Source organism: Pundamilia nyererei, unplaced genomic scaffold (assembly GCF_000239375.1).
Source record: "Pundamilia nyererei isolate P.nyererei 1_Seehausen unplaced genomic scaffold, PunNye1.0 scaffold00016, whole genome shotgun sequence".
NCBI lineage: Eukaryota > Metazoa > Chordata > Actinopteri > Cichliformes > Cichlidae > Pundamilia > Pundamilia nyererei.
The window spans coordinates 4870928-4889387 of record NW_005187417.1 but is presented as its reverse complement, the minus strand read 5'-3'; the positions used below and the strand labels follow the sequence as shown (position 1 = coordinate 4889387).

Below are 18460 nucleotides of genomic sequence, written 5' to 3'. Positions count from 1 at the left end.
TGCAGCAATGAATGTTGTTCACTCAAATTTAGCTTTTCTTCGCTTGAAATAAATTTCTCCTCAAAATGCAACACTTGACTTGCACCTGCAAATTTTTTGTACGTGCGCTCACCATTTTTTTTTAACGTGTGCTCAGAATAGTGGCACAAAAATAACGCCATAATGTGAAGGCTTGGCATGATTCCTAACTCTCCCTACTTACTGCCCTCCTGTGCCACCTTCCTGCATCACTGCCTACTCCACCCTAGCACGTTGCACATGTGTGCAACTGTCTCCCCTGTATATTTAAACTGCATTTTCCCCCATACCTCTGTCCAATCATTGGATATATTCTTACAGTTCCAGCAGTTTATTAGTCTTAGCTTCCCCATATATTTGACACAGTTCTGTCTCATTCTTTTTTACCTTGGTCTACTCTTTTTTTTGTGTACTAAACCCATCTTTACCTCAGTAAAATGCTTAAAGCCTTGGGGCTAGGGATGAGCACAAGGATGTCTAACAGGATATCAGTTGAAGATGAGGTAGGAAAACCATCTATTATCTGTATCAGGGATGTTAGCTTTATAAGTAGAGAAATTACCTGAGTTTAATGTTAGCATCAACCTAACTACTCAGTCCTCTTTCGTTAAAATGTACCAGATACTGGATATCGGCCAGGTGTTCTGCATTAATCCAAAACCTAAGCAGAGATGAGTGCAGTTAAACTGGTAGAGTTTCACTACAAATGAATGTATCAATGCAGGATTTAATAAGCACAATCAGCCAAACAGCATCGCTAAAAGGCAATCTTTTTTCCCCCTCTCTAGAGAATTCTAAGAAAACATGATACATATTCCCACCAAAGCCATCAGTCTGCTGCTCTATCAGCTGTCACTGATTCCCACACTAAAAGTCTAAAAACATGTCAAACACAGAGTCTGACAAATAGTTATTAAACAGTCATGAACACACAGTAACAATGTGGGCTGTCTTGCTGCACAAACAAGCATTTATTTCTGTGCAAAAGCATCTACAGCCATCATAAAATCCATATCTCTTCTCAGACTGGTGGAGCTAATAGGTAATTTGGTTAATAATAGTTAATTTGGTAATCTTAAATTGGAGTTAATGTTTAATCTCCCAGTTAATCTATGAAGAAAAGCCTTGTTGTTGCTTCTGTCTGTTCAAATAGATTGTTGAGACCAGGTCTCTGTTGAGGCTGTACTGTATGATACAGGAGTCTTAAGAGTAGTCAACAAACTCTAAACCTACTACCATAGCCACACTGCGAAATTCACTTGAGGCAAATCAGATGCCTTCCAAATGAGGCTACATATTGTAAAAATCTGAACATCTTAAACTTTTGTACAGCAGTGTGGATCCAGATACATGGGTCCCCAAGCCCTCGGCAGTGCCTACAATGGCTTAATGAAACCAGACACGGATATAATCATTAGGAACACTACAGCAAAATCTCAACTGACAGTTGACACATTTTCTCATAGAATTAATGTTATTAGATCACACAGTTTGGCTGTGCACTGGGAGGTACAGTGTTTAAATCAAAATCTCCCCGTTTTTCCCCACACGTCTTCTGGGACCCCGCTAGAAATGCAGGGGCTCTTCTTTGGTCATGTTGGCTCCCCGCAGATCCTCTCATCTCAGAAATGGCATTTTCTTAGTTCTTCTCTATAACACTCAGCTTTTACAACCAAGTTTCTGCATTTGTTTGATTAAAAATTAATTCGTCCTTCCCCAATGCCATCTTACTTGTATTTGTCTAGGTCATATCTTGGTAACATGGTTACAATCGTGATTATCGATTTCTGCAAGAGTGACACGAACGGGAGGTCAGTTTTCCATTTTCCTATTTTAGACCTTCATTTATTTATTTTACATTGGGAATAAGACTGCAGTGACTCACTTTATGAAATATTATCATGAAATGAAACAATAACTAATATAGGGAGAAAGTCACCCTGAATCAGAGTTCACGTGTTTTATTATGTAGTCAGAGACCGTTCAATTAATCAACATTTTATAAGCGTGAATAACTCATTAGCAAAGTGACACAAGGGAACCAACAGTATATGTGAGTTCATGTAATATGGTGCAAAACTGTCCTGCAGCAAGTCTCCTGAGCCTTTGCTCAGTCTTACAGATTATTTCTAAATCTGAAGATGTGAGAAACTGTAATTTGCTTCTGTGTTTCCTTCACAAACTGACTTAATAAATATTTTAATAGGGAATCATGATCTGTAGTCACTGAGTAAATGAAATTCAAGTCAGGACTGTCTGATGCAATACAATACATTTTAATATGATTAAGTATGATAGAGATGTTGTAAACACTTTTATTATTCAATTATTTCATCTGGACAGTAGTTTGGCCAACGGTTACACAAGGGAGGTTTTGGCATCAGTAAGAGGCAAAGATGTAAATTAAAATGGACTCTTTCATAATGTAATGATCATGATAAAAACCTTTTTAGATGATTAATTGTATTGTGTTTAGGCAGTGGTACAGTTTCATTTTATAAGAGGTAAAAAAGAAATAAGTCAACTCAATTTAAGCCTTTCAAACACCCCATTGTTTATCCATAATACCAAACTGCTATGGTTTATATACTGCATGTGCAGTGTTTACAGTAATTGATTTCTATCATGGTTGGAGGGTTTTCTGTACCGCTTACCCAGCGCTATACTCCAGACTGTACACTTGTCAGTACTATTCAGGCTCTGTGCTTTGGTAAATTAATTTTGACATAAGACAATGAAGTGCACATTCAAGTGTCAAGTCTCTGCTTTAATTTGAGCAGTTTTCAATATAGAAAGAACTGTTTGGGAGCCCTTTTAGCACATAATCCCAAAGTTTAGAGCTTTAAAAAGTAATTGGACAAATACACAATATACAACTATGTTTAAAAATTTGTGAAAAATCTTTTCGATTCTACAGCTGTGTGAAATTGTGGACCTTCATCAGCAGACACCTTCAACGATGCTTTCACTGTAGTCACAGTCAGCTTGTTGTGTGATCCCTTTGCCTTTGATTTATGCTTCGGTAAGTAAATGTAATCTAATTATTGGCTGACCAGTCAAAGACCTACTCTGACTGGTCAGCCAGATACTGTCAAGCTCTTGGGTTACTATGAACCTATGTTTATAGTTAATGGTCTTGTAAATGATGAAAATTGTCCATTGAATTTTGATGTTGAATCTTGGCTTAGAACCCTGAATTCATTGTGTTGATACTGTCCGCAGTATAAACATCAATAAATGCCAGCGTGCCAGTTCCATTAACGGTCACACATGCCTAAAAGATAACAGAACCATCACTAAGTCTAAGTGATCACGATCTAAGTGATCATGTGGTACAGATTGGTTGGGGTGGTTTATTCCATTTTTATGCCAAGCCTTCTTTTTGTGAATGTTTTTGATGCACTAACATTTAAGAGACTGACAGAAGTCTTCACATGATATGAAAGGAAAGACGTTCATTTCTAATTTTTGGGTGTGTAAAGCAGCAATTTCTAATATGTTCATCTTTGGAATTTTATATGGAAAAATAAAAAAAAGTTTGCTAATTTTAGGATTATGTCAGATGACTTTAAATCATCTCAGGCTATCAGTTATTAATATCCATATACCACACAATGCTTTTAAGGCAGATAGGGAAGCTGTTCCATTTCTAGGAAGCACTGGTATAAATAAAATGAAGATTTGAGACCAGGTAAGGTTTGAGATTAAGGGAGACTTAAACTGTGTTTTCCCTCAGTATATACGGAAATAGTTTGAGGTTGATTTGAGACACAGTCTAGTGTCAGGTTAAAGCATCAGTTTCTCCAGGAAACAAAATTTAACTTTACTGAAAAATATACAATAATCAGAAGATAAATATAATGACATACATTCATATGATGGGTCTACTGAACTATTGTAGTACTTATCTGATCCTGGATTAAAGGATTTAGTATATATCTGAGGATGGGACGTGGACATGATCCTGTGAAATGAACAAAAAAATAAAAATAAAAATAAAAAAAAATAAAAATTGTATCTCATTTGAATGCAATTTGTTAGCTACTAAACCACAGCTAAACTTTTAATGTGTAAAGAGTAAACTTATTAAACAGATTTGGGAACATTGCTGCCAAGTATTCAAGACTGACTGCAATGTCTTGTGAAATGTGTGATTTCCGATCTGAGATTCATGCACCATATGTGCCTTATTGCAAATATACTTTAAGTGTAAGAAGATCTCATTGTGATTTCATCACCCCTACAATTCAGTTGAACTGACTAGTGTAATGGGGCCGAAATTTCAAATTTATCTCCATTCACTATTTCAGAGAACAAGCTGTATTTCTTCTCACTCATGTATGCCTTCTACTCTGGAAAAAAAACTCCCATATTGTGTAGGCATTTGCATTTGAACATGATAGTGCAGAAAACAAAATTACATGGGAGCAGGCTCTGCGTAAATGGTGTCTCATTCAGTTATATTTTTGGTACTTGTTGAAAGAGGGGAAAGCATTACTCATACACGTTTCCTCCTCTGAATCTACAGTGGTTCTTTCGATCAAAAAGCCTACGTGTCATTTCCTATTGGTATACATAATTTGATGACATATAATTTTTATCTCTATTTTTCAAAAATAGATGTACTATTTACAAGCCAAACATATCTATCCATCATTACTTTCCTCACTTCAGAGCCTTAATCAACCGTGACAAAATTTGTTTAATACAAAAAAAAAAAGTCTCTAATAGTAAGAGCAGGCCGCAGAAATTTAAATGCATCTAAATATAGTAGGAATTTGGCTATTATTCCTTTTACTACCGGGTATTTTAGCTTAGTTAATTCATTACGACATTGTTGTGTTTTTTTCTTTTTGTTTTATGCAAAACATGTTCACATGTTCCAAATCACTTTTGACTGTCTGACATAATAAGATTTTATCCTGACGAACTGCCAAACAGCTACAGGAGATATTGTTTTCCTTTCCCCTTTTTTCTACTGAAGTGGCTGTTGACACTTGCCAGAGGGTGCAAAAGTGCAAGTAGCACTCCAAATGCAACTACTAGTGACAGTGTCATACTCAGCAGTTAATAAATGACAGCTTCAATGTGACATTTAACAAAACTTGAATGTATATTATATTATGAACCAGAATATAAAACTTTACACATTCTTATCCAAAAATGATCACCACTAATAATGCAGGAGAGTCCAGGAGATAGGCAGTTACTGTAGAAGAGCTGGACAGGGCCATAGAAGGTCCTCAACCCATCAGGGAAGTATAGCATTAACTTTGATGGAGGACTACAAAGTTACTTTTAGCAAGCCACTGGTGTGAATGTCTGATCAAAAAAAGTCATAAGCAGGGTTCCCCCTGAGAACATGTTACAGACATGAAAGCAGGCAGTCCCTGGAGGATGAAGGAATTTAAACCATTGTCAGGCCCCCAAGCTCCAGCAGAACACCTCTGGGACATTTGTTCCATCACATCTGACACCACCAGCTTGCACCTCAGACTGTCCGGGAGCTCAGTGACTGCCTGGAACAGATCTGGGAGGATATCCTCCATGACACTGTCCGTCATCTCATTAGGAGCATGCCACAACATTGTGAGGCATGGATACAGGCACGTTTTATTTTCATTAAACGATGTGGCATCCTTTCATTCCTAACACGCTACCCGGTCTATATCAGGATAGACAGATATTCAGCATGTTTTTTTTGTCTTGTTTTGGGGTTTTTTCTATTGAGATCTGATGCATTTTTAAAGTGTTAAGAAGTGTATATGACAAAGCTGTAGGTGGTGTGTGATGCTATCATGTCAAAATGGACCCGTGCTAAATCAATACAATGAGGAAGAAAATGCAGTTATAATGCATGCGTGTAATTAGATAAAAATAAATAAATAAAAATAGCTCCATAGCTCCAGTCATCCTCAAAGTCATGGAGTCGCTGTGCCTAACTGACACTGGGAAAGAGGCAGGGCTCACCAACCACAGGTCACTACTCACATGGGTAACACGGAGAGACAGATAACCTACAGCCATTTTTGAGTCACGATTTAACCTACCAAGTGCCATTTCACCCTGTTATAAGACACAGTCACACAGGGTGCACCACAGGACCATGGAAACAGCAATATAATGACGGGAAGTGGGATTAATTTGTTCACACAGAGGATGTCTTCAGATAATATGCAAGATCAATTAGTGATAATTTAATTAAGTAGCAAAATTTATTACAAACAGTAGCCATGCAGCCATTACTCATAGAAAGCACAGGGCAACATAAATGTAAGAGGTGTGTGAGGTAGGCTATAGGTATTTTATTTAAACCTTTTAAACTAGCACGGGTCACTTTGAGTAGAAAAGGCACTTCAGGCAGCATTATTCTGGTCTACTAAGACATGCTTTTTTCATGGGTGGATGTGGATTTTCAAAAAGAAAATTGTGCCTATAGGGAGCCATTTAAAAATATGTGATCTCCACAAATGTTTCTGTTCCCTTTAGGAAACCACACTTTAATGATTTAAACATTTGTAGAGAAAGAACCAGCAACTTTGCGCAACTGAACTGAAGGAGCAAAAGGAGAGAACCCCCCCCACCCACACACACACACACACACACACACACACACACTCACACACACACACACACTCTCACACACACACAAAAACACACACAAAAAAGAAAAAACAATACCCCCCCAGTTCTGCACAAAGGTTGCAGTCCTATTTGATCCTTATTATATAAGCAATGCATAAAGAAGGCAAAAATAATATTGTACTTACTTTAAAAAATGTATGTAAAACCGTTTGAATTGGTGATTTTTTTTATTTTTACCTGATAGGCCTTGGAGCCCAAAATAACTCTTTGAGATTTCATAACCAAAAAGCATTGTGCAGTTCAAACTATTGACACACAATTAATTACTCTAACCTATGTCTTTTGAAGAGAACAACGAAGTATTTTTTATGACTAAACTACCTTCACACAGTTTCAAGGTTCATAGGGTACAGTCTGTCTAGCGCAGACAGCTTGTCAGGTTACACCGGTCATTGCTGTAAACCCTCTTATGCTACTACAGCCATGCTCTTCCCACATAGAGGTGATTTCATGGGATTCCTTGCCTGGCTGCACATTAGCCACCAACCTCTTAATGATATAAATAGCACAAATGGCATAGTGCCTCCTTGTTCCACATTTTCATTCCAGCCGACTTCCTTCAGCCTTTATTTTCTCACATTTTCTAAACTCAAATGCTGGAAATAAAACAGCAATGAGGAATCAAAAGGTGCTACAAGGGAAGTTTTAATAAGACAAATGGGAAGATAGTTGTGGATGCTTATTCCCTGCAGAATTAGAATGCTACACTACAGGGCTCCAACTAATGAGTAAAGATTCATTGTGAGGGTTTGAAAGACGATTACAAGGATCATCATGGAGAAGAAAAAAGAATCAGCTCCATAAAGTACAGCATATTTAGGCCCTGCAGTGGACGTTTGGTCTGCTGCTTTGGTCCAGTCTGAAATATCATACTTTTTTTTTTTGTCCTTCGACACTGGTGTGCATTGCACTGGCTGTACCATTTTCCCTGGATTAACTCAGTGAGTTAACTTAGCCAGTTAACCTATAACTAGCAGTGCCCTTGGAATGTTGAACTTTAATATAGCCAACACTCAGCCTGATCAAGACACCAATACCAAAGGAAACCTTGTTAATATCAGTCTGATGCTACTGGCTTTGAAAATGTGAGTATTTGATACCCTTGTGAATGACAATGTTTCCATACTGGTATTTGCATTAAGCTGAAATCATAAATGTACATGTGGATTTTGTGCTACTACCACTCCTCGCCACACTGTTTGGTAGAAAGACACATGTATTTACTGCACTTCATAATTCTCTACCTGAGTAAATGTATTCTGCTAAACCTAATATGAAGAATCAGCAGTCTCATCCCAACAAACCATATGCATTTCTCCATCTTGGCATTTGCATGCTAGGTTATTGCTGGAGTTTTGTTCAGCCGCACAATGCTGCAAAGAAAACCGTCTCAAATACAATTGAGAAAAATCTCAACTGAAGGCAACACACTTTATCCCACATCCCAGCATTCCTACTTAATTTGAAAATCTTTTCTCAACACACCATTGTTTCTTCAAAGAATGGAGAATAGCGGATAAAAGTTTCTGGTTAAAAACTACTAAGAGTATCAGCAATAAAAAGCAAGGACAACGTCTTACGTGAGTTGTTTATTAACTACTTAGCCAATCACACAAAGATCTTATTGCTTCACTAGCTTTAGGGCACTGTCTTCCACACCCATTTACACCCATTTACTTGTATTAAATAAGAGCAGGATGAAGAAGTGTGCTGGAGATGAATTGCTGTATTCTGCAAGACTAGCACTGCAGGCAAATGGAAAGTCAATACAAAGTAGATTCATTTTTGAAGTTAATTTCATACTGTGTGGCTTAATTTTAAGTAATATTAAATTTTTTAAGAAGTTAGTTTCATTTAAAAAAAAAAAAAAGAAAAGAAAAAGAAATCCCCTTTTTTGTGTGATGACACTTAATGAGGTTTTGTGGCTTCTGGCATGAAACAGACACGCTCTCGACTAGATGGGTGTTGTTGAAATAAATCCTGCTGACTATGAAGGTGACAAGAACTGCCCATTCATTTTTGATCTATTGATTGATTCAGTTTAAGGCAGTAAATGGTATGAAACGCATATGACATATGAGTGTCACATTAAGACAGAGGTTCAATATATGTTTATTCACCTATTTTTTTGCTGTTGCTTACTAACTTAACATACGTGTCGCAGAGGTCAGACTGCCTGCTATTACAGTTCAAGAATGGCCAGAAACATTTGTTGCAAGTTCCTTACCTTTTTTTTTCCTACCTTTATTTTCTTTATCCTTGCTACATTTGTCAGTTGCTTTACTAACATCAAATGCATAATTACTACACAATTTACCTGTGTCAGTGTGTCTAGTTATATATGTTAATATCTTTTTTGACCTGTCTCTGCAGTGAATGTGATGACATAGTGAGTTATCCTTATTCTCATTTTTGTATCTGCACATTTTAGTACGTGTGTGTACATGTGCCAGCTTTGAAGTTATTAAGACTGAAGCAAAACAAGATGTTTGTGTGTTTTTGACAGAACAAGTGAGGTGGGTAGGTTGATGCTACTGTTATCTGAGGATGAAGTATACAGTGGCTGCCAAAGCCAACGGCAAGAAGAAGGGAGAGGAGGGGGGCAGGTAGCAGATTAGAAAATTCAATTTAGGGCAAACGCGGAGGTGGATCTTTTATATAAGGTGCCACTGAGCTGTTTTCCCCTTTTCAGTCTAAAAACTGTTCAAAAAAATATACTATAGAATCTCCTCTCTGTTTTTGGTGTGATATCCAGTAAAACAGAAGATCCTTATTTGTCTTAGCTCCAGGGCCAAATCAGGCTCCAGAAGCTGCTAAGAATACACCACTCACCGGGGTTTGTGTTGTGTATGTATGACTGCATCTCTTCATGTGAGATAGGAGGGAGTGCCTAGGGTGCAGAATCACGTCTACATTTTAGTACATGCATCATCATCCAGCACAACCTTCCTGGGAGTTCTTTTGAGGATGACCCAGCAATCGAGGGAAGAGGGCATGAAATTGTCCCTCTGAGAGGGCTAAGAGGTTTGTTGCACCGAAGAAGTGGAAATACTTCTCACCAAGGGACATCTTGGCATTGTCATACAAGCAGCTGTTCCAACTGTCCGCCATTTTAAATGATGATAAAGTAAGATGTTTTGCAGTTTCTCTGTGTTATGTCAACTGGAAAAATACTTGGGCCGTGCAGCCAGAAATATATATCGCTCCCTCATTAGCCCTCTGTTTCCATTAAAAGAGGTTCAGTTATTGGCTGACAGGAGCAGCAGGATCTTGCTCTCTGGAGCATAAGACACAGAAAGTTTAAAAAACAAGAGAAAACAAGACAGAAAGCTTACTATAGACCAAAAAAAACTCTTAATAATTCAGTTACTTTAAACTCTATCTTGCTCGATCACAGAAATGATGAATTTAATAATGTAAGACCGGAGAGGATTGCATGATGCACATATTAAAAGCTGTTTTAGTGCCTGCAAGGGAGAATTTGGGGCAGGAGGGGAAGTGAGGGAGCAAATGACTAAACTGGAATCAGGGGTGTGAGACTTACTGTATATTCATTGAGATCTTTCTCAGTAGTGTATGCCTGCTTGCACTTAAGCTCTTAATGGTTCCTTAGAGCTGATGAGGTAAAGGGGAGAGAGAGCGGAAAATGAAAGTGTTCTTCTAAATGGTTTTTGGAAGAACGCCTGTCAAGTGGAACGGGACTAGAGGGGAAATTAGCCAGGGGACATGCAAAGTGTACGCTGGGGCTGACTGTGTAACACCCGCCTCTCTTCAAAGCCATGTTAACGTAAAGGGTGGGGGTAGGATACCAGCACAGTATCTCCCAGAAGCAGGGATCGCTTGAGGAAAGACCAATGAGAGAATGAACTGCCAAATCTACTTTTTCAGTTTCTCCTATGGGACAATCAAACATCACTCACCTCATGTTGATTTCTTAAACTGTTTTAGTGACTGTTTATGTCAAAGCGTGCTATTATAACAGTATTTTAAACACATATGATTGCCTTTCCACACACATACAACACCAATACTGTACAACATTAAAATCATTATAACTGCTTACCAAAAATACATGTAATGAGCTCTTAAGATCAAAATATGCATCCCAGTATTATTTATTTTAACTGCCCTATAGGTATGTGTAACAATTTGTACTACTCAATAATCTGTCAACATGTACGAGGATCACAAACAAGCCCAAGATGAAGTTAATTTATGCTTTGAAGTCTTAAAAAGAAATGCAGCAAAAACATCTTTAAAAACAAAAAACAAGATGAACCAATTCACCTGTTATTATAGCTCACACACAGAGTCTGTGAATTTCATTGTCTGGGCAGAATTGTCAACTTTATCAACACCAAAACTGAATACAATGAGTTCAAACTGTGCACTGCTATATTATAGCCACAGAGCTGAGCAGCATGACGTAATGCTCACACTGCAACCATGCTCGTATGTTTTACTACTATCTTTTTCTTATAATTGTAGCTATGTCAAAATATGTATAATTGACCTTTCACAATATCACTTTATAACAGAATTTGTTAATAGTTGTTTTACTGCTGACAGAAAGAAATATGTTTCTTAAATTACATTGATTTTTTCAGTTTAATTATAATAAATTGTGTATTAACTGGGGTATCATTTTTTATTATTTAAAAGGCATTCCAAAGATTTAGAAAATAATTTTAGAAATATAAAAATGCGATTGAAACATATTCAGTGTTATAACAAAGACTATTCCAATTTTTCCAATGTTTCAAAGTAGCTGAACCCATCTACAATGAAATACAGCACTGTGTTGCCAACCGAATGTCATCAGCAACAAAATGAATCAGAAGGCAAAGATTATCATTCTAATATTTAAAAGAGTCACCCATTTATGCTTTAAACTTCATGCCGCCTGTTAATGTAATGCTATTATGTAAATTAAACTTCAGCATTCACTATTTTGAAGATTCATGAACATCACTATTTTGGTATAGAAACAATGAGTCAATAGGCCTACCAGGGCTTATTAAAGCTTCAAGGGAAGTTTTAATAAGATGAATAGGATGATAGTTGTGGATCTCGAATAGCAGAGTATACCCACACATATGAGCTTCCTGAAATAAGCCGTGTTTCATTTCTATTTGTGGTAATGCTTGCAATCATTTAGGCACCATGTCTAAAGCTGTTTTTTTTTTTCTCCAATAGCTGTAAATTTTCCACAACTCCTACATGAGAGACCTGCCCATATTTGAATTCTGTACATGGTGTATTACTGATCCATTTTGGTGATCTCAGCAAACGCCATGCGTAACTGCAGCTAACCTCAACCTGTGAAACCCCCCCCCAAAAAAAACCCCCAAACCACTGGAGCTGCACAGGCTTTTAAGTGTTGAGTTTCTTGCCTCAAAATCTTTAGGATGTAAGTAAAAAAGACATCGACTTGTCTCCTGCTGGGCCGTGTCAGTCAGAATACCTCACCGAATTCTAGCCACACCAGAGTAAATGTGTTGTGCTAGCTTTTGTTCGTCCCCATTGCCACCCAAAAGGGACTGCTGGCGTTGCACACAGCCGTAATGAAAGGCACAGCCAGCAAGATGGCACTTTCATCAAACTAAACCAGGCTGACACCAGCTTCTCAATTATTAAACGGCTGAAATAGGCAACAGTGTAGAACGCCCCCAAGCAAACTACTGTAGACACCGTCAGTGATGTTGAAAAGGAAAGATCGTTTTTGAGATGATGAGATTTGGATTATGGTTATGTGGAGAGAAACAATACTTACACTGACACTGATTGCTACAGAAATATTTGCAGTTAAAAGAGAATCAGAGCATTGCTTTTGTTTGTATCAAACTGGAGTCAAGCTGTGTGCTGGTGACTAACACAGCAGTCACAAGACACTGTACAAATATAGATCTCTTAATCTTTTCAAATGAAGTATACAATACTTTTTTTATCTGTAAAAGACATTCATTTTTTCAATTCTTTACAAAGAACCTAACTCTGATGTTATGGACTTCTTTGGAATTTGAATACATCTATAAAAACAAAACAATGAAAAAAAGCCCAAAAAACTATTAATCTAAATGCTTTTTACCAAATTCCAAGTAGGATTTTGAAAGTGAGAATTAACTTTATTAACTGAGTTTGTTTTCCCACATTATTCTCTACAGTGAAAAGTTAATAACATCCTTGTTCAAAAAAAACCTGCAAATACTCCACTGAATAAAATCGGCCTAAAGATATGTACATTTAACATAATGTCCTTTGTTCAGCGTAAATGCGTGTTGGATGCTTGGCCTTGTAGCAGGGTAAGCAATGCTTAAAAAACCTTCATAGTATGCAAGTGAGCAAGATACCTTTTATTGGCTGGTTTTCATTTGCAACTGATGAGCCCCAGATTCATTTATTCAGAGCAGAGAAAAGCTATACAGCTGTGTTTCTGATCTCTGGAGGGTAGATTAGCATTGGTCAAACCCAGGTGTAATCTGGCATCTGATTCTCTATTTGCAAAAGCAAAGGTATGTTTCTTTTAAGAGTTTTCAATTGGCGTAGTTTTGGGGTACTAGTAAAGTTTAGGGGCAAACATCCATTCAAGCTATGGCTCATTGCACAAAATTGAGCTTTCTTCAGCAAATATTACAAGCTTTGGGAAAGAGATATCAAAACACCTCCTCTATGCCACCAAGACATCTTGTAATTGAAACTGAATAAGCACCAAAGGGGAAGTGGAGAATTTTTGAAAGAAGCCATAACCCTCTGGATGAATAGCATCCTAATTGGCTTTAGATTTGACATTAGTTTCACCCCTTAACCACTGGACTGCATCTTTGAAGTGCTCCTTCATTCATCCTTGAAGTCAGACTACTTGATTAGCTGCTTTGCTCACAAAAATCTATGCATGAAACTGATCGCCATTTGTTTATTCTGTATATAAGTACATGTCATTTTAACACACACACCTTTTTTTTTTTTTAAACCTTGGGAGCACTTGAAATCAATTTAATCCTCGTACATTTCTCTTTATCGTTACTGCTGACATTATCCATTCGATCATAATGCAGTGCATTATGACTGAACTCTACAATAGCCCAATATCATGAAAGTGAATCATGAAAGCAAACCAGCTACCATTGTAACTGTCAATATGTCCTTGTAAACATATGTCATGAGGAAAACTGGAATAAAAATACTGCTATAACTGCAAGTAGGAGATTGAAAACAATTTTACTGTTGATGTAAAATGTTAAAAGCTGGACCTGCTCCATTGTCAATATCAAGTGAGTTACGTCTTAGAGTATATGGAACAGGCTGATTTGATTAGGTGATTTGGTTGACCTGCTTTAATTCATTCGACCTCCCCACATCTGTAATGCTGACTTCACCTACAGGGAAGGAAAAAATATATATATTTTCTTACTGACATTTACTTATTATATTATAACTTCACAATGTGAGAAAATTAAGTTTATAGCTCAAGTAAAAATGAATAGTACCTAACAATTTAAATTTCAAAATTAAACATTTTGCTCAGTGAGCCTCTTTCACATTAGAACCCACAAAGTTTGAATATGAGTTAGGATAACTAGAGAAAAAACTATTATTTTGATGTATTGTATCCTCCAATTCTCCCTTTTTTCAATTTAATTGAAATCAATCACATTTAAAATAAAATATTTAGACAAAAATATTTTAAGTATTTTAATTTACTTAAACTATCTTGGGCCCATTGGTGAAAAACACACAGGTGTGCAGTCATTACTTTGAAAGGTAAAATTTCCGTCCCAAAATTAGACATGTCTTCATGTTTGTGGTTGTAATTACAATGGTTTATACATTCACTCCTTACCAGAGCAGAGGGATCCTCATTTAAGCCATATCATAAGCTTTGGGATTACCATAGTGCCTCCCCTCTATGCAGATTAACATAAATTTCCTCAAGTGAGGAGGCATGCAGTGCGCCAGACACACTCAGTGCAGATCATCAACTTTAGACATCTATAATGGATGTTCAGCTGACGATAGGCAATATATTTGAACTTTATGTTCTAATATATTGCCTATCTAGTATTGATCAGCTGCTCTCACTTTATGACAGCAAAACTACCAAATTCTTACTTAACAGCATTGCACTTCGTAGACCCTTGCCATTTTACCTTAATAGATGCTAAATATAGTATATTTGGCATTTTTCAATAGAAAAATTAATTATGTAGGCACACATTTATGCATTAGTCCACATACACGCACACAGAAACACATCATTCTCACTCCTCCAAACACGCAAACCAAAAGCTTTAAAACATCTAAGCCATGCAATGCTAATGTGGAGTAGTGTCTACAAATTAGTTAGACAGTTTCCAATTATTCCCTGTGCTTTCAAGTCTACATACCATGAAGAACATTTTCAAAAGGGTAGCTTTGAAAAGATCATCCAGATAACCAGTGATACAAAGATAAATTCCAAGCAAAAGAATGGTAATTAAAGCCATAACCAATATAATTCAGAGAACAAAAAATTATGCATGCATTAATTATTGTGTTAATGCAGTCCTCTGAGACCATGATGTAGATTTCTTTTCCTAGATCAGATCAGATTAGCTGTTTTGTATTTTCCCCTTTAGAGTCGGTTTCAAAATAAAAAACTGGAATAATTGGAGACATCTAACATTTGGAGTCAAGCGTGCTTTAAATGAAGAGTTAAGGGTGCTTTACTGTGATTAGTGTTTTTACAGTACATACTTGATAAAGGATTTACCTCTCTGTTGAGTCTTGTATTTTGATTTTGAGTTTTTATTTTTAGGCTGATGCGATCGATCATACCTCACACTCCCTGGAGCCAGAAATTGTGCAAGTGCAGGAACCAGTGCCATTGCCTAGCACCTCCAATGCTTCCGGTGTTGCAGCAGGATTGTAGCTCATGTAATACTCTTGGAGCTGGGAGCTGAGGTTCTGTTCTGGCTCTGGACTCTTTTTGCGACGCTTCCGTCCCACCATGGATCTCTGCTGCAGCAACCTGGTTGCACCTGGGTAGCGCCGCCACAAAACATAAAAAACTGTCAAGATTAATGACATGGTGAAGAAGAGTGCTACGCTGCCCACAACCACTTTGTGCAGAGTCATGTGCTCTATCTCTGGGGGTGGTATGTGAGTGGGTCGAGGGCGAACCACTGAGTCTCTGGGATCTTTGCTCATATGCCCGGGAAAGGTAGGATGAGGAATGGGTCGAGGTCTAAATGGTGGGAGAGGACCAAAGGTACTGGTCGGTGGCATAGGTGGAATGCCACTTGTGGGGCCAAAGGTTGGTTCGGCAGTGGCTTCCGAAATGAGCTCTGATGTTGGTGAAGGTGTTTCAGTCAGAATGTAATCGGTTTCCTCACAAATACCATGGCTCCTTGTAGCATCCATGACTTTTTCTCCCTGGAGATACTTTGGGCTGCTGCATATCATTGTTGTGTCTTTACTACCCCGAAAATTTCTCAACCAAGCAACAAGTGGGCATATTCCAGTTCCACAATCCCAGATATTGCCAGCAAGACTTATTGAGGTCAGTGAGATCCACGCTGACACTGCCTCCTGAGACACATTGGACAGCTTGTTGGATTCCAGGTTTAAGACTTGCAGGTTGGGCAAGCAGTGAAACACAGCTGGGTCCAGAGTCTGAATTTCATTTCCAGACAGATCAAGCTTCTGCAGTGTATACCATGTCCATGGCAGACCCTGGTTGACCACCCTAATTCGATTCCACTGCAGATAAAGTGATCTTAGGTTGGCTAAACGTGGAAACAAAAAAAAGTTGATCCGAGAGAATTGGTTATGTTCCAGATGTAACTCCATCAGCTTCTGTAGACCCAGAAAAGTTGTGCGGGTAAGAGCTTTGATTCGATTGTAACCCAAATCCAGAAACTCCAAACTTCGACACTCCAGAAATGCTCGAATTGGGATGTTGGAGAGACCATTGGAGCGTAGGTGAAGGTTTTGTAGTTTTCGTAAGCCATGGAATTGACCGGGCTGTAGATTTTCTAATTTGTTGTAGGACAAGTCCAGACTTCGAAGATTTGGAATTCCATGAAATGTTGAATTGTGTAGGGCTGTAATCCTGTTGGAGCTCAGAATGAGCTCTTTGAGTCTGCGGACCCCCTGGAATGCTCGACTGTCAACAACTGAAATCTGATTGTGGTCTAAGTAGATCCAGAGAAGCTGGCTGAGGTGAGCAAACTGATATGGTAGCAGCGTATGCAGTTCATTGTATCGCAGGGAAAGGCCCTGGCAGCCTACTGAGATGTTTTCTGGAACATCTAAAAATCCAGATGAATCACAATGGACAGTTTTTCCCTCACATCGGCAGCTATTAGGGCATGTTCGCTCACCAAAACTGAATAACAGGGGAGCCCGCAAGAGAAGAAGCAAAGGGAAGAGGAGGTGTGTCAGTCGTCCTTCACACAGCAATGGACCTACAAAACATTAGGAGAAAGAGATACAGAGAAAAACGTAAAGATTTGAATGGTGATCAAGTTATATTTACAATTTCAAAGTATTCCTGCTGTCAAACAAAAAGGACTAAGAAGTATTATTACTGATTTACCATGCAAAGTCAGCAATGTGTTGCTTGGGCTGGTGCAACAACAGCTTTATACATGCATTGAAAACGACTTAAATATAAAATCTCTTCTACAAAGATCTCAAAATTCGAGACTGGTAAATATAATGTTTTTTTAAATTGTAGGTTTTTTGTTTGTTTGTTTAAATTATTTCTTTAGTGATCTAAATAGTTTATCATTCAGCAGTGGTACTTTTCTGTTTCTGTTGAGATTGGCCCTTATTTAAGTATCTTTATGACTTATCTTTACATTCTTTTTCTTTACATTATGTCATGAAAAGAATCATATTTACAAAAACCCGCCAGTCATGTCATGACCTAACACACAGTTGGGACAGTGGTTCTACGTAACCAACAAATGACAATGGTTTCTTAAAAGAAATACACTAACTGACATATAGTTCTACTCATAAATGAATATTCTGAACAGACTTCTCAAGGACGATAACAGCATGATAAAAAAATATACACATCTGATTAAGTAACCAGATGTGCTTAAATGTGCAGCATTTTAGGTTTACAGGATGATGTAAAAGAGATATTTTCTCAGAATAAGTATTAGCCCTCATCAAGTTGTTTTGAATAAAAAAAAGCTTCCATGATTTCATACACCCTACATGACATTTGTTCTGTCAAATGGCTCTGAATCATTTACAATACCATTAGACCAGGAGTGGGCAACTCCAGGTCTCGAGGGCCAGTGTCCTGCAGGTTTTAGATGTGTCCTTGATCCAACACAGCTGATTCAAATGGCTACCTCCTGAAAATGTCTTGAAGTTCTCCAAAGCCCTGGTAATGAACTAATCATTTAATTCAGGTGTGTTGACCCAGGGTGATATCTAAAACCTGCAGGACACTGGCGCTCAAGGCCTGGAGTTGCCCACCCCTGCATTAGACTATAGTATCTCAGGTCTTTTATATAGGACCTTAAGACCTTGTGCAGCCTATCAACATGGCCTTAGCACAACTGCTGCCTGTTGCTTCAGTGGCAGCCTCATCTGCCATGCAAATGCAGCGATTGTCCAAGTTTTAAAGCTGATCTTAGATCTTGGCACATTTTTTGGACATTCAGCAAGACAACCAAAACAAGTCCACACCACTCAAATTATGTAAACACACCTTCATATCAATGCTGACAGGCAGACCTTGATTTCAGATTCGGCTGTATGTTTAAAGATGTATCACTGTCCTAACACATTCTGAGTC

At 37.9% G+C, this 18460-nt stretch overlaps 1 protein-coding gene across 3 annotated transcripts in view; it reads right to left on the bottom strand.

The window, feature by feature from the left end:
- lrrtm4l1 (leucine rich repeat transmembrane neuronal 4 like 1) overlaps positions 1-18460 on the bottom strand; it is a 58590-nt gene that overhangs the window by 23878 nt on the left and 16252 nt on the right. The window contains exons 2-3 of one of the 3 annotated variants that reach the window (XM_005725618.1): positions 15478-17108; positions 13871-14039 (exon numbers count right to left, since the gene is read on the bottom strand). In XM_005725618.1, coding sequence (XP_005725675.1) covers positions 13998-14039; positions 15478-17108 — 1673 coding nt within the window. In that variant the 3' untranslated portion in view covers positions 13871-13997. Of the gene's footprint in view, positions 1-13870; positions 14040-15364; positions 17109-18460 lie in introns of those variants that run through there. The other 2 variants (XM_005725617.1, XM_013908908.1) reach the window with 2 other exon arrangements.